At 34.2% G+C, this 15,845-nt stretch overlaps 1 protein-coding gene across 3 annotated transcripts in view; it reads left to right on the forward strand.

Moving 5' to 3' along the window:
• The window catches only part of LOC123562118 (phospholipid-transporting ATPase ABCA3-like), a 62,600-nt gene that overhangs the window by 16,528 nt on the left and 30,227 nt on the right, over window positions 1–15,845 (forward strand). For all 3 annotated transcript variants that reach the window (XR_008369522.1, XM_053535322.1, XM_053535317.1), the window contains exons 4-9: window positions 248–507; window positions 1,056–1,290; window positions 3,498–3,671; window positions 7,366–7,547; window positions 8,031–8,168; window positions 13,799–13,928. Coding sequence is in view for 2 of the 3 variants with exons in the window: in XM_053535322.1 (XP_053391297.1) it covers window positions 248–507; window positions 1,056–1,290; window positions 3,498–3,671; window positions 7,366–7,547; window positions 8,031–8,168; window positions 13,799–13,928 (1,119 nt within the window). In the remaining variant the exon portion in view is untranslated. The remainder of the gene's footprint in view (window positions 1–247; window positions 508–1,055; window positions 1,291–3,497; window positions 3,672–7,365; window positions 7,548–8,030; window positions 8,169–13,798; window positions 13,929–15,845) is intronic.

Genomic DNA, 15,845 nt, shown 5'->3' on the forward strand with positions numbered 1-15,845 from the left:
TCGAAATAATAAATATGTTCCAATAATTTTATCAATTAATAAAACATGGGCAGTCGTTTGGATGCAAATAATTAAATCACTCGTGCTATGCATTCGTGATTTAATTATTACGCATCCAAACTCCTGCCCATATTTTATTAACTGATAAAATATAGGAACAGATTTATTATTTCTTAAGTAAAACTTGTGTCAATTTTTATGCTTTTACATGTATATAATCTTACGTATTATCCATGTGAAATTTTAGGATATTCCCGTGAAGGATTCTTAGCAGTTCAGCATGCCATTAACTTTGCTGTGTTGAGAGAAGTGGGTGGAGTAAACCAAAGCGATATTTTAGATAATATTGATGTGAACCTGAGACGTCATCCGTACCCAGCGTTCAACGACGACAACTTTATACTGGTGATACAACAACAGTTCCCATTAATTCTGATGCTGAGTTTTCTCATCGTTTCTCTCAGTATTGTTAAAGATGTCGTCCATGAGAAGGAAAGAAAACTTAAGGTAAGACATACCAAGCTTTATCATTTTTGCTCCTGGTGGCATCAAAGATATCTTCTATAGATGAAAAAGAGAAATATCTGGACAAGGAGATGTCAAGTGATCTGTTAAATCTGTATCATATTCAAAGTCACAGGGGTGGCAAATTCAGTTGTGGGTATTGCTTAGGTTGTCCCAAAGCAAGTACGAAAAAGCAGTTGACAAAAATGGACAAGCAAGACAAAATTTTGCCACCCATGAATTTAAAGATATTGTTTTTGGACAAACACAGTTCAACTGCCACCAAATTCTTGATGAATAGTACTGGGAGAAGCATATCAGTTAAGTGGGTGAACATTTTGACAAGATAAAACTCGGGCCTGTAGAATAAAATGAGGGTCACTTTAACCGTGGTTAGATGCTAGAAAATTCATTTTGGTCTATACCTTAAAGAATTTCTTGTTATTGGATTATAGTCGCTCTGCAGTAAAGCAAAAATTTTTATAAGAATAAGTATTATATTTGTCAGTTAGCATTAATTACATGTATTTTTACTAAGATTTCTGTTTCAGGAGTCTTTGAAAATGATGGGTGTAAATAACTGGTTACACTGGTCGGCATGGTTTGTGAAGTACTTCCTGTTTCTGCTGATTACCGTGGCGATCATGACACTGTTACTCTGCATCAAAACAAACAGGGGACCAGTAATTGGCAAGACTGACCCATCCATCATCTTTATATTAATAACGGTGTATGCTGTATCTACCATCTCTTTTTGTTTTGCCGTCAGTGTCTTCTTTAAGAAGGGTTAGTCTTGTTTTAACAAGTTAATTGTTATTTTCAGAGAAAAGAAAATACTCTGCATCCTTTTGTTAGTGTACACATAGTTTAATTTAGGTTGATTGTGAAGCAAGTTCTATAGCTTATATTAATCACTCTCGACACCTCTTTTCTGATGGAATCCATCACCACGAAGATATGAGAGAAGAGGCCAGTTTTCCCTTTTAATGCTGAGCGCCAAGCAAGGGCGCCACTGGTACCATTTTTAACGTCTTTGGTTTGACGAGTCCAGGGATCGAACCCATGACCTACCAAACTAGAAGCAGACGCTGTACCACTAGGCTGTCGAGGTCTTTTGTTACAGATTGATAATTAGGTTACAAATATTATATACACTGGTAGTACTATTAGGTTATTTAACATTGTTCTGTACAATACGGAGATATATTTGGACGAGTACCCAGCTGAGAAAACCATATTTGACGAGCCGCTAGGCAAGTTCAATATGGTTTTCTCAGCTGGGTACGAGTCCAAATATATCTCGTATTGTACAGTACAATGTTAAATAACCTTTTTATTCTATATCTATTTTATCTTACTATAATAATAGTTTAAATTAAAATTGTTTCACTGAATATTGTATTCGTGCCTTTTCTAGTTTTTCCCAGCTTGGTATGAGTGCAAATATATATTATACTGAACAATGTTAGACCTTAAATAACCTTTTTATTCTATATTTATTTCACTTCATACGTAATATACGTAATTCATTGAATGTTGTTTTTTCTGCGTATCATCATTAAAAAAGTATATGGTGCAACCTCCCTACAACAGCCATTTGACGATTAAATGGGTGGTAATAATACTTGGCTGAGATCTTATGCCCACAAACATTGTCAGCGAGTTTGGTGAAGATCGGATGAAAACTGTTCGACTTAAAAGAGCGGACAAGGCTAAATTCCCCGTTTTTCGAATAATTCAAGGACTATAATCAAAGAGTGCCTGGTACAATTTGGCTGGTTATCGAAACTGGCCAAGATGTAATGCCTACAAACATTGTCAACAAGTTTGGTGAAGATCCGACGAAAACTGAATTATAGAGCAGACATGTTTTGGATGCTGACCGCCTGTCCATTCATAATCTTCTCCATTTTGTTTCTTAACTGTTAAATAAAAACTGCTGAGGTAGCTATTCAGACAGTCAGGGCTGATACCAATTTCTAGGTTTTGTCCGGAACGGCTTCTTTAAGCGACTTTTCAAATATTCCAACATCTGATGATCCTTTTTACTGTATTTTTAAGTTTTTGATTATTAACGAACGTTTTAATATCTAAATCAGATAGCATTGTTATCCCTTGAATCGTTTTTGTGTGTTGTAAACAAAAAAAACTCAAATTAAATCCAGATTTCAAGACGCATAATCAAACTCTGTACATACTAGAGCGCCTACTTCATCCGATTTACATTCGGAACATTTTCACGCGTTTCGGGCTTTATCGTATGTTTAACATGGGACTGTTGAACCATCCAAATACAGAAAATACAGGGTTTTTTGTATGCGCATGCGTCCAAATACAGAAAATACAGGATTTTTGTACGCACGTGCATCAAAATACCGTAATACATTGTACGGTCACGTGTTGCAAATGAACGTTCGTGATTGGATAGATAAAATAGGTATAGAATAATATTCTGTAATGTTTTGGCTTGACTTATTGAAAGTTTTCAAATAATCACCCTTTCCTTGGCATCAGCGTCAAGACAGAGTTTTTCCATGTAAGCATGTTTCTCTAAATCTACAAGGCCAAATGCTTTCAAGCATAATGCATTTCTGTCATGATGAGATAACCTCACAGAACAAGTAACATACTAGCAACTCTAGCTTTTATTTTGTAAAAATCAGGTGCCTTTTTAACATAGAATTTTGCATGTTAGCAGGTTTCTTGAAAAAATACACAACTTCACATGTGTCTTTGGCATCTTAAGTTAACTTATCAGGGCTGGTTAGATATCTCTAACCTTCATTTTATCAAAATTATGTCTTATTTTTTTCTCTTAAAGTTTTTCATATAAGCTTAGAGTTGTTACATAACTAGAATACTGTTAAAAAAATTGGAATCAAACCAAATGTCACAAACAAAAGCCTGTATCTTAGTAAGAGTGCAATAAAAATCAAACTTTGAAATAAAAAAAGTTATTACATTGACAAACATTGCTTTTGATTATTTTTCAGCTAACTCAGGAGCTGCTGCAGGGGGTATTTTCCACTTTTTGACTTACATTCCATACTTCTTCATACAACCAAGGTACGAAACCATGACATTGCCACAGAAAATACTCACAAGTCTCATACCTAACACAGCCATGGCTTACGGAGGTCAGATCATTGGGATGTATGAGGGTACAGGTCAGTACGGATTCTTTATTACTGTGATATCTAACACAACACTGACATACAGAGGTCTTTTTATTGAGATGTACAAGGACACAGGTTCATACTGATTCTTTATTACTGTAAAATCATTAAAATCTGTGGAGAACTAATATTTATGGTTGAGTCAATCTGTGGAATTAATTGCCAATGAACAAGGTAAATTTCAACTCATTAGGTTCGAAAGTTGAAATCCATTAATCTTTAGCCTGCTGGCGGCAAGTAATTCTGTCTTTGCGACCAGTGCAGACCAAGATAGCCTACAAGTCTGTTGAGGCTAATCTTGGTCTGCACTGTTCATGATTCAGTCTGTACAGTTTCAGTGAACACCCCTGCAAATAATAAACGATATTGCCTAAATGGAATGATGGCCCAGTCCATTTTAGAAATTTAGCAGCCTAAAGGTTAATGTAATTCAAACCCCACGAAATAGCAATTTTGGCTAAAACCACAATATTTCACATGCCTTGCCCTACAAAATGAATTGGTTTTAACAGTATAAGTATTTCTGTCTGAATCTAATATTGTAAAACAGCTGTTTCACGAATTTCTTCATACTTAAGCCACCATTAATCTATATGCATACATTATTCAATATTTGTAATGTGAATTCAATACAATAGAAACAATACAATACAAACCTAAAAGCTGTAGAAGATGCATTCATGATCATAATTTGGCTTTTACTTATTTATAAATAGGTAAGAGCAGTATTAAAAGAAAGAACCAAGACAGTGTAATTATCAATATTAACTTAGTTGAATTCATATAAGACTATACATGTACATGTATATTTGATACAGTTGTTTACAAATACAAGTACATGTAATTATACTGATCAGTTAGTGTTCTTGTACTTGATACAGCCATCATTTACTGGTTTATTCTAATGCAAAGATAATATAAGTAAAGAATACCAGAATGATGATAATACATCAAGAATAAGCCCACATCAGCCCTGGAAATATATGTTGAAATAAAGACCAGTCTTACATCACACATTATGGATTGGCAGTTAACCCTTACCCAGCTAAATATCTGTGATGAACTTGTCCATCTTTCAATTTGGACAGTACCATTAACTGTTAAAAGGGGTGCTTACCAATATGATACTGATTGAATAGCAAATATTGCAGGTCATGATCAGACTGCACAGATATGCATGCTGATCATGATCCACACTAGTCACAAAGGCAAATCAATGTGTCCAGCATGGTAAGAGTTAGTATATGGAGTCATGTTATTGATTCAGTTATTACATGTATCAAATAATACCTGTGCAAGTGAAGACCACTTATTCAGAACAGCTAAAATACATATACATGTATAAGCATTTAATTTGATGAAGCATCAAATTTACACATCACTTATATGGTTAAGGAAAACATTTACAAATCGCCTATATGTTGAATCATAAAATTTACACGTCACCTATATGGTGAAGGATAGAGTGGACATAGTGGTCTAGTGGTAACACAGTCTGACTAAGAAACCATAGGTTGTGAGTTCAAGCCCCTACTCCTCCAAATAAAAATTACTTACACTGTGATAAGAGTCTGGTATATGGTAGCTATACACCTGGCACCTGGAGGAGTAACCCATTTAGGTAAGCAGTGGTGAATATAAATGAGCTTACATACGAAAAAACAACAATGGTGAAAGATAGATAAACCACATTGGGACTTCTTGCAAATCATTTACAAGAAGTCCCAATGTGGTGTAAACACACAAAAAATAGTATGTAATTAAGAAATAATAAATCTGTTCCTCTACTTTATCAGTTGATAAAACATGGGCAGAAATTTGGATGCGTAATAATTAAAGCACAAGGGGTTTAATTATTTGCATCCAAATGGCTGCTCATAATTATTTCATTAACTGATAATATTATTGAAACATATTTATCATTTCCATTCTAACAACGCAAACAATTCATATTTACAGTACTACAGTTTCAGCAAAAATGCCTCATTCAGATTGAATGCAGTTACAATTTACTCTCATGAATAGGAAGTGTTACATTGCCAATTGAACATATATAGATATTTGTTCCTTTTAAGCTCGCCTTGAGTTATTGTGAATGCTCAATGTCACGCGCTCTGCTTTTGTCTATCAACTTTCAGCTTGTGTATGCAATAGAGGCTGTATTTTTCACTTGATCTTCATGAAATTAAGTCAGAAAGATTGCCTTGTGTATGCACTAGTGTTTCATTTTGCACCAGATCCTTATGAAATTACATCAAAATGTATGTCTATATGAAATTTAGGTCAAGTTCGAATATGTGTCATCTGGGGTCAAAAACTAGGTAACGCGGTCAAATTGATGAAAAACCTTGTGTATGCAATACGGACTGCATATTACATGGGATCTTCGTGCAATTTGATAAAAATGTTTGTCTTGCTTTAATCTATGTCAAGAACGAATACGGCTCACTAAATCAACAAAAAAACTTTCTATACGCATTTTACATCTAGGTCATGTTTGAATATGAGTAATATGGGGTCAAAAACTAGATCACTAGGTCAAATCAAAGCATTTTACACTCTATATTCATAGAATTTATTCTGAATGGTTTCCTTGATGATGTCAATGTCATGTTTGAATATATTTAATCTGAGGTAAAAAACTAGGTCGCTAGGTGAAAACAAAGAAATACCTTGTGTACATACCAGTAATAGGGACTGCATGAAATTTGATCAGAATGTTTGTCTTTATGATTTCTAGGTTGACTTAAAATAAAGGTTATCTGGGGTCAAGAACTAGGTCACCAAATGAAATCAAAGAAAAGCTTTGTAAATACAATAGGGGCTACATTTTAAGCAGGATATTCATGAAATTTGATGAAAATGTTTGCTGAGATGAAATTTAGGTCAAGTTCAAATATGGGTTATGTTGAGTCAAAAATTAGGTCACCTGGTCAAATCAAAGAATAACCTTGTATATGCAATTGGGGCTACAATTTTGAGTGGATCTCCTTCAAATTTTATCAAAATATTTGCACTGATGACATCTAGGTCATGTTCATATATGGGTCATCTTCGGTCAAAAACTAGATCAGACCTTGTATAAGTGTTAGGGACTGCTTTTTAGACTGGATATAAGTAGGTAAACCGGTGAAATCAAAGAAGTATCTCGTAAAAACCCTAAGTATACAATAGGGGCTGCTTTCCGTGTCTATAATGTCAAAGTCACTTAGGCCGAAACATTGAAAGATGTTCCCGTAGCATTTGTTTAGAAGCCGTTAGCCTATGCCTTTCAGACTTGCAGTCCAAATGGAGTAGACAATTCCTGTTACTTTCAGATAAGTAGGTTTAAGGTAAAGGATACAACAGCCAAAATGCCCCCTTTCTGTTTCCTTCTTGAAAAATTACCAAAAAAAAAAAATTAACAGGAAGATTATTCTGGCTGTTCTAGCTGTTCTCAGGTAACAACAGTGATACCACATTAAAATAACGAGAGTTTAGCATATCACAGTGAAATCAACACTTATTTATTAGCTTACCACAATAAAAACAAAAGAATAGTATACCACAATGAACTGAACAAGTATTTAGTAAACCATATAGCAAAGGCACTGGTTTAGAGTGATAAAACATAATGATGTACTGATGATGCTTAATGTTCTAGTTTTACTAATTATTGATACACTCATCTTTTGTATTTTCACAGGTACTGGTGTACAGTGGTATAATATCAAATATGGTGTTTCTGTGGATGACAACTTTACCCTGTTAAATGTTCTCATTATGCTAATCATTGATTCATTCATCTATGGTGTCCTCACATGGTATGTGGAAGCTTTGTTTCCGGGAGAGTTTGGTGTACCACAGAAATGGTACTTCTTTCTTACTGTAAGTCAGTTTATCAGTTATCTTAAGTAGTCACTTTACTTCAGCAGCCATGTTTGCCATTTAATTTGTCTTGCTGCTAAACTTGGACTGTAAATAAATGAAGACATTATGTAATCCAGATTTTCAAATGTCTTATAAATGAAATTAGATAGCAGTGGTACAGTTTGAGATTGACTGAATGTAAGATGCAATTTGCAGCTTACCCTGTTGGAAAATAAAAAAAAATGATGGTTGAATAGAAACCTGAGAAATTTAGACAGTTTTCCATTTAGCCCTCCAATATGCAATCGAAAACTGAAAATTTTGTGATATATTAATGATCTGTTAAAAAAATTACACACTATGAAATGGTTAACAGCTGGTACAGAAGAATGATATAGAAGATATAATAATAGAAGTAGTAAACATCTCATTAGTGTGTGATGGAACACAGTGAAACAGATGCTAATTATTGTAATGTACATGATCAATTGTATCTTTCAGAGTTCATACTGGTGTGGAACAGTTCCGGATGAGCATGTACCTGAGGACAAAAATATATCCATGGGTCAGGTGCCAGAATTCTTTGAGGCAGACCCTATAGGTATCAGGGCAGGTATACAGATAAGGAATTTAAGGAAGGTAGGTTACCATAAACAATGGTTGATAAATAACATTATAAACTTGATAATAAAACTGCAGAGAAAATGTGTATTAGTATAAGTAACCTATTTCAGTGATGTAACATTACTCTTAGGTACTGGTTCAAGGCCTAATGTAACTTTATATTTTTTGACCCTTTGTCAACTGGTGCACATGGTGGGACCATAAAATTTATCCTGCCCTAAAATACAGGGGAACACTTTGTTGAACTTACTGTTACAGTTATATGCAATATATGTCTACTCGGGGTATGAAGATGTTTAATGATCATGAAATGTAATTCAGTTTGGGTCAGTGAAATGCAAGCTTGTTATGGTCTGCTCAAAAGAAATCCTTCAGGATTTAAGAGTGGAAAATGTTAAGAGGGAAACCTGCAAAATGATTTAATAGGTACAATAAAATCATTTAATTTCCTGTGCTTGAAGTTTCCTGGTTTGGGTTTAAATGGCTATTTCCTTGAGATATAAGATCATGGATTTCTAGTTTTGAAGACGGTCTGTTTTTAGCTTGACTATACGAAGTATGGAGAGCTATCCTACTTGACCCGGCGTCAGCGTCCTTCTGCATCCACACTTTGGTTTTTATGCACTTTCTCTTTATCTTTGTTATTACTTGATGGATTTACTTCAAGCTTAAAATAGTTGTTCCTCATCATCACCCACATCATATTGCACAAGGGTCATAACTCTAGCACCAATATTTTAGGAATTATCCCCCCTTTTTATTGAGAATTTCAGGTTAAAGTTTTGGTGCACTTTCACTTTATCTCAGTTATTGCTAAATGGAATTGATTCAAACTTAAAATAGTTGTTCAACATCATCACTTACATCATATGGCACAAGGGTCATAATTCTGGCACCAGTATTTCATGAATTATGCCCCTTTTTACCTAGAATTTCAGGTTAAAGTTTTGGTGCACTTTCACTTTATCTCAGTTATTATTAATTAGATTTGATTCAAACTTAAAGTAGTTGTTCAACATCATCACTTACATCATAAAACACAAGGGTCATAATTCTGGCACCAGTATTTCATGAATTATCCCCCCTTTTTACCTAGAATTTCAGGTTAAAGTTTTGGTGCACTTCACTTTATCTCAGTTATTATTAATTAGATTTGATTCAAACTTAAAATAGTTGTTCAACATCATCACTTACATCATATGACACAAGGGTCATAACTCTTGCACCATTATTTCATGAATTATCCCACCATTTTACTTATAATTTCAGGTTAAAGTTTTGATGCACTTTCAATCTAACTCAGTTATTACTGAATGGATTTGATTCAAACTTAAAATAGTTGTTGCACCTTATCACCCACATAATCTGACACAAGGTCCATAACTCTGGCACCAATTTTTCATGAATTATGCCCCTTTTACTTAGAATTAAAAGTTAATTTTGATACATTGTCACAATATCTCAGGTTATTGCTAAATGGATTTGATTCAACATGACACAAGGTGCATCACTCTTGCACCAATATTTCATGAATTATGCCCCCTTTTTGCTAAGAATTATACTTAATATTTAATGTTTTGATACACTTGATCCTTATCTCTCTTATTACTTAATACTTTTGACACAGACTCAAGCTATTATCCAATATTTCATCCATGTTGGAGTCATTGAACACTCCAGTGACAGCAAATGTTCCCAGTTTCGCTATCCAGCATCAAGATAGTCAAGCGTGCTGTCTCCTGTGACAGCTCTTGTTTATTTTTGGATTTAATACAGTTGAGTCCACTTAATACGAACTCGCTTGATACAAATTTTCGGATAAAATGAACAAAATCCAGATTCCCCGGCTGAGTCCTTTTATTTCCTTTGTAAAATTATTATGGTAGTAGCGAACTTGCTTCATACGAATAATTGGCAGATACCAACTCATTTTGGAGGTCCAAGTTAGCTTAAAATGTTATCATTTTCCATCTTATGATACCAGTTAATTATAGAAGTCGGTGGCCGTTTCGCCCTTGTTATGCTTGACTATTTAATAGTTTGAAACTGTACAGTGCTGATATTTAATCAAAGTTCATAAAATATGTTGAAAATAATGATATTGTCAGCCTTGTGCTGCGTGGTAATTGGACAATGGAGTATTCTCACTTATTCAAAAACAAATACTTGGTCCTTTGTGTCTCATGTCAATATAAAACAATTTAATTAATTGACTTGTCAAGGTTTAAAGAGGCGTAAATAATTTTAAACACATTATTGAAGTTCTATTGTCGATACAGGTAGGCTATGTCTTCCAAAATATACAAACTTTCATCCCTCTAAGAATGATTATGTACTACAAGTTTCATAATAGAAATAATGTTGGAGGTGGATACAATTTGGCACACTGGACTTCGACCGCACATTAAAATTTAAATTCATACAGGGTTCATACGCGTCAGGGAAAAGTCAGGGAAAAAATTTTTTTTTCAAGGTCAGGGAATTGTCAGGGAATTTTACAAAATGTCAGGGAAATTTTGAAATTTGGAAAATGTCAGGAAAATGTCAGGGAATTTCCTGATCTGGTTAGGCAACAATTTGTAAAGGTTAAGGCAGTTTCTTCAAATATTTCCTTTTTCATGAAAGCTATTACACTTACAACAATTAAAGCATAATTTTGAATTATATGCATATATCTATATTCTACATATTTTTCAAATTCCATGTAGAAGAAACTGAAAGGGATTTGCACCCCTTACCTCCTGAGCAAATCTGGTGATGGCTATATCTAATGATTCGATCCCCTTCTCTCCTGTATAGTGTCCATTACACATAGCCATTACTATCGTCCGTAAGTATTGACCTGGCACTCATGAATATTCGGTATGTTTCCATAAATTTAATTTTCGGTGTACGAATCCAAACAATGATATTGCTATTGAAAAGCGAATTATATACCATCACGTATCATGTGCAGATATAGCTATGCGGACAAAGCGTTTTGCCACTAATCTCAGGGTTGAGTGTTCAAGTCCTCTGACTGACCAAATTATTTTTTTATGATTTTATGTGTAAAAGACGGAAACTTGTCACACTTGTCATGTTTTATCAACGAAATACTCTACTATCGATTACCATTCTTCTACATACATAAAACCGTTCTACAAAATGTCGTTTAAAATCTTCAGGACCGGACAAGCACGGACAATTCAAAGAACTGTTGTTAGCGATACAAAATGCAATGTGTCATAAAAAAATATATAATCATAGATACAAATACAAACACAAGGAATTATATTTTAAAAAATGGTTAGAAAAGAATTCGAACCCATGGTAACGTGTTTTCAAGTCGGAGAGCTTACCACTACACCACTGTGCCATTGGTTCTCTAAATTGATTATTTTGATAAATCTAGATATTTTCAGGACACGAATATCACGTGAAATAACGAAAACGCCCGAAAATATTGGCGAAGATTAATGAGTGCCAGGTCAATACTTACGGACAATATATATACATACAAGGCTCCAATAACACAAACATATGGTCTTTATTTTACACAGTTTCAATATTTGAAGAAGGATGTTTTTGTGATACTGGTGCCTTGTGCATGTGGCTAGTGCTTGGTGCATGCAGTTCAGCTTTTTAACCTTTCAGGTGTGACTACTAACCACTAACAATGAGCAGGCAGACTAGATTTAATGACAATTCCATTTTAATGTAATTTAGTAAAGCTATGTTCAGAAAAACAGTTCGATTTGGCTAATATGTTCAGGTTTCCAAAAGTAATTGCTTTATTGTCTATCGGTCATAACATAAAAACATTTGTTTGTTTGAAACAGTGTATTTGATTACTTTTAATGCATGATAATTCATGTCATTTTGCTTGCCAATGTGTTTTGTATAATCACCAGCTCCATATCCAGTTGATTTGGAATAAACAAACAAAATATTAAACAATGTAAATGTTTGTCAAAAAAGGAGGTAAGGGTTGGCTGTAGGGGTGGTGGAGGCCAACATTCTATTTTTCATTTAAAATTGAATCACTAAATGTGCACATTTTAAGATAACAAAAGTCATACTAGGTGACTTGGTTTGTATCGTACCGAACCAAAAAGTCAGGGAAAAATGCTTTCATGTCACGGAAATGTCAGGGAATTTTGTCTGAAAGAATGTGTATGAACCATGTCATACAGTTTTACATGTTTAAGTATGACTTTTGTTGAGTAATTTAAATGTTATCTGAATGAAATAACTTAATCAGTATTAACTACTTCAGTATATTGGAATCCAATGTTGGGCGGTTAAAACCATCCCCTGTTTTAACCAGCGGTTTTAACCGGTTAAAACTGCCCCGGTCAGTACTCCCTGAAGTGGTCAATACTGGTTGATTGGTCAATACTGGTCAATTAGTCAATACTGTCTGTTAAGATATTTTGCAAAGTTTATGAACAATTAAATAATGACTGAAAGAACATCTGGGGCTTGATTATCGTAAATGCAGGCATTAGTATTTAGTTAAAGCAACCAAAACAATACTCCCAAATTGGTCAGAAGTGGTTGATTGGTCAATACTGATTGATACTGGTTATTAAACATTTTCAGTTAGATTAGATTACAAAGATATATAGTTTTGCTGAACTTCATTAATTTGTAGAAAGTATTTCATAAACTGTAGCAGTGTTTTATTCACAAGTGATAAATCTAATGATTTTTTATATTGGTATAAATAATTTGATGAAAAACTGCTGCAAAACACCTGGACCCTTTCATGGAAGTGGTTTAATTGTGTTTTGATAGCAATTGTCACATTGCCTAACTGACACCTTGTCTTACAATATACAATAAGTATGTTGCTGGCCTGTTTATCTAGTCACTAATTATCTGTCCTGATCAATAATCCCACTGTATTATTGAGATGCTTGAACATGGTAAAATAAGTCATACAATCAAAGTATTCAACTGACCAGTATTGACCACTATATGTATTAATCAGGGATATTGCAGAGGACCAAAATTTGAATTGACCAGTACTCTCCATTTCAATGAGTGTAATTTAAATTAATAAAATCTTTGATTAATTTAAAATAAAGGCTACTGTAAGAAGATAAAAGCATTGAATAAACTAGTATTGACTGCTGACCAGTCTAAGTATATTGTCCAAAACTGAGCCTGACCAGGACACATTGCCACAGACCAAAACTGAATCGACCAGTATTGACCACTTTACTTTTTAATGAACAAAATTTTATATTATTCAAATTGCTTTATTATTTTTATATTACTACCACAGCCTGTGCCAATCTGTGAATGTGCATTATGTAAAAGTGTTGAATAAAGCAGTATTGACCACCCAAGAGTGACCATAGTATTGAATCGACCAGTATTGACCGGTTTTAACCAGTATTGACCACCGGCCCGGTCAATACTCATATTGACCGGCTTTTTGCCAACATTGTTGGAATCTATTTACCAATGATACCATTTGCTTGGACATATTTTCTGGTGAGTCATACATTCATTAATAATACAAAATAATACGGATGAGTTTGTATAAAGCGAGTTTGACTGTACTATGAATTTGTGCAACCAGTAAATCAACAAGAACTTGTTCCACATAAATTTTAATGATTTCACAGTAATTGGAACGATTGCTTCCTATATAGGAGTTTAAATCGGGAAACAGTAAGAAGGTTGCTGTGTGTGGGATGACTGTAGATATGTACGAAGGTCAGATAACAGCATTGCTGGGTCATAATGGAGCAGGCAAAACTACAACCATGTCAATGCTAACAGGTAATTCTGAAATTATCCAATGAATAACATTTCCAAGTTCAGGCATACAATTAAAAGCATACTGATTTTCTGTCTTAGCATTTCCAAGTTCAGATACACCATAAAAATAGTACTGATTTTCTGTCTTAACATTTCCAAGTTCAGTTCAGATGTTAGTAAAAAGTATACTGATTTTCTGTCCTAGCATTTCCAAGTTAAGACGTACAGTTAAAAATCTGTCCTAGCATTTCCAAGTTAAGACGTACGATTAAAAGCATACTGATTTTCTGTCTAAGCGTTTCCAAGTTAAGACGTACGATTAAAAGCATACTGATTTTCTGTCCTAGCATTTCCAAGTTAAGACGTACGATTAAAAGCATACTGATTTTCTGTCCTAGCATTTCCAAGTTAAGACGTACGATTAAAAGCATACTTATTTCCTGTCTAGCATTTCCAAGTTAAGACGTACGATTAAAAGCATACTGATTTTCTGTCTAAGCGTTTCCAAGTTAAGACGTACAATTAAAAGCATACTGATTTTCTGTCCTAGCATTTCCAAGTTAAGACGTACGATTAAAAGCATACTTATTTCCTGTCTAGCATTTCCAAGTTAAGACGTACGATTAAAAGCATACTGATTTGCTGTCCTAGCATTTCCAAGTTAAGACGTACGATTAAAAGCATACTGATTTGCTGTCCTAGCATTTCCAAGTTAAGACGTACGATTAAAAGCATACTGATTTTCTGTCCTAGCATTTCCAAGTTAAGACGTACGATTAAAAGCATACTGATTTTCTGTCTAAGCATTTCCAAGTTAAGACGTACAATTAAAAGCATACTGATTTTCTGTCTTAACATTTTTAGCTCGACTATTCAAAGAATAGTTTAGCTATTCTACTCACCCTGGCGTCGGCATTGCCGGCGTTGTCATCGTCACACCTTGGTCAAGTTTTTGCATGCAAGTACATACAGCTATCATTTAAAGGCGTATAGCTTTGAAACTTATTATTTCTTTTTCTAGGTTAATTACCAACCTCACTGGGTCAAGTTCCATAACTCTGACATGTATTTTGAGCAAATTATGCCCACTTTTGGACTTAGAAAATTCTGGTTAAAGTTTTACATGCAAGTTACTATCTCCAAAACTAATGCAGATATTGAATTGAAACTTCACATGTGTCTTCGGGGTTATAAATATAATTGATAGCACCAAGTCCCATAACTCTGACCTTCATTTTGGCCAAATTATGCCCCCTTTTGGACTTAAAAAATTCTCCTTAAAGTTTTGCGTGCAAGTACATACAGCTATTACTAAAAGGCATATAGATTTGAAACTTATTTTTTCTTTTTCTAGATAAATTACTAACCTCACTGGGTCAAGTTCCATAACTCTGACATATATTTTAGGCAAATTATGCCCCCTTTTGGACCTAGAAAATCCTGGTTAAAGTTTTACATGCAAGTTACTATCTCCAAAATTAATGCATATATTGAATTGAAACTTAATATCTGTCTTCGGGGTTATAAAACTAGTTGATAGCATCAAGTCCCATAACTCTGACCTGCATTTTAGCCAAATTATGCCCCCTTTTGGACTTTGAAAATCTTGGTTAAAGTTTTGCGTGCAAGTACATACAGCTATTACCAAAAGGCATATAGATTTGAAACTTAATTTTTCTTTTTCTAGATAAATTACCAACCTCACTGGGTCAAGTCCCATAACCCTGACCCTGACATGTATTTTTGGCAAATTATGCCCCCTTTTGGACTTAAAAAATTCTGGTTAAAGTTTTACATGCAAGTTACTATCTCCAAAACTAATGCAGATATTGAATTGAAACTTCACATGTGCCTTCGGGCTTTTAAAACTAGTTGATAGCATCAAGTCCCATAACTCTGGTATGCATTTTGGTCAAATTATGTCCCCTTTTGAACTTA

Source organism: Mercenaria mercenaria, chromosome 2 (genome assembly GCF_021730395.1).
Source record: "Mercenaria mercenaria strain notata chromosome 2, MADL_Memer_1, whole genome shotgun sequence".
Lineage (NCBI taxonomy): Eukaryota > Metazoa > Mollusca > Bivalvia > Venerida > Veneridae > Mercenaria > Mercenaria mercenaria.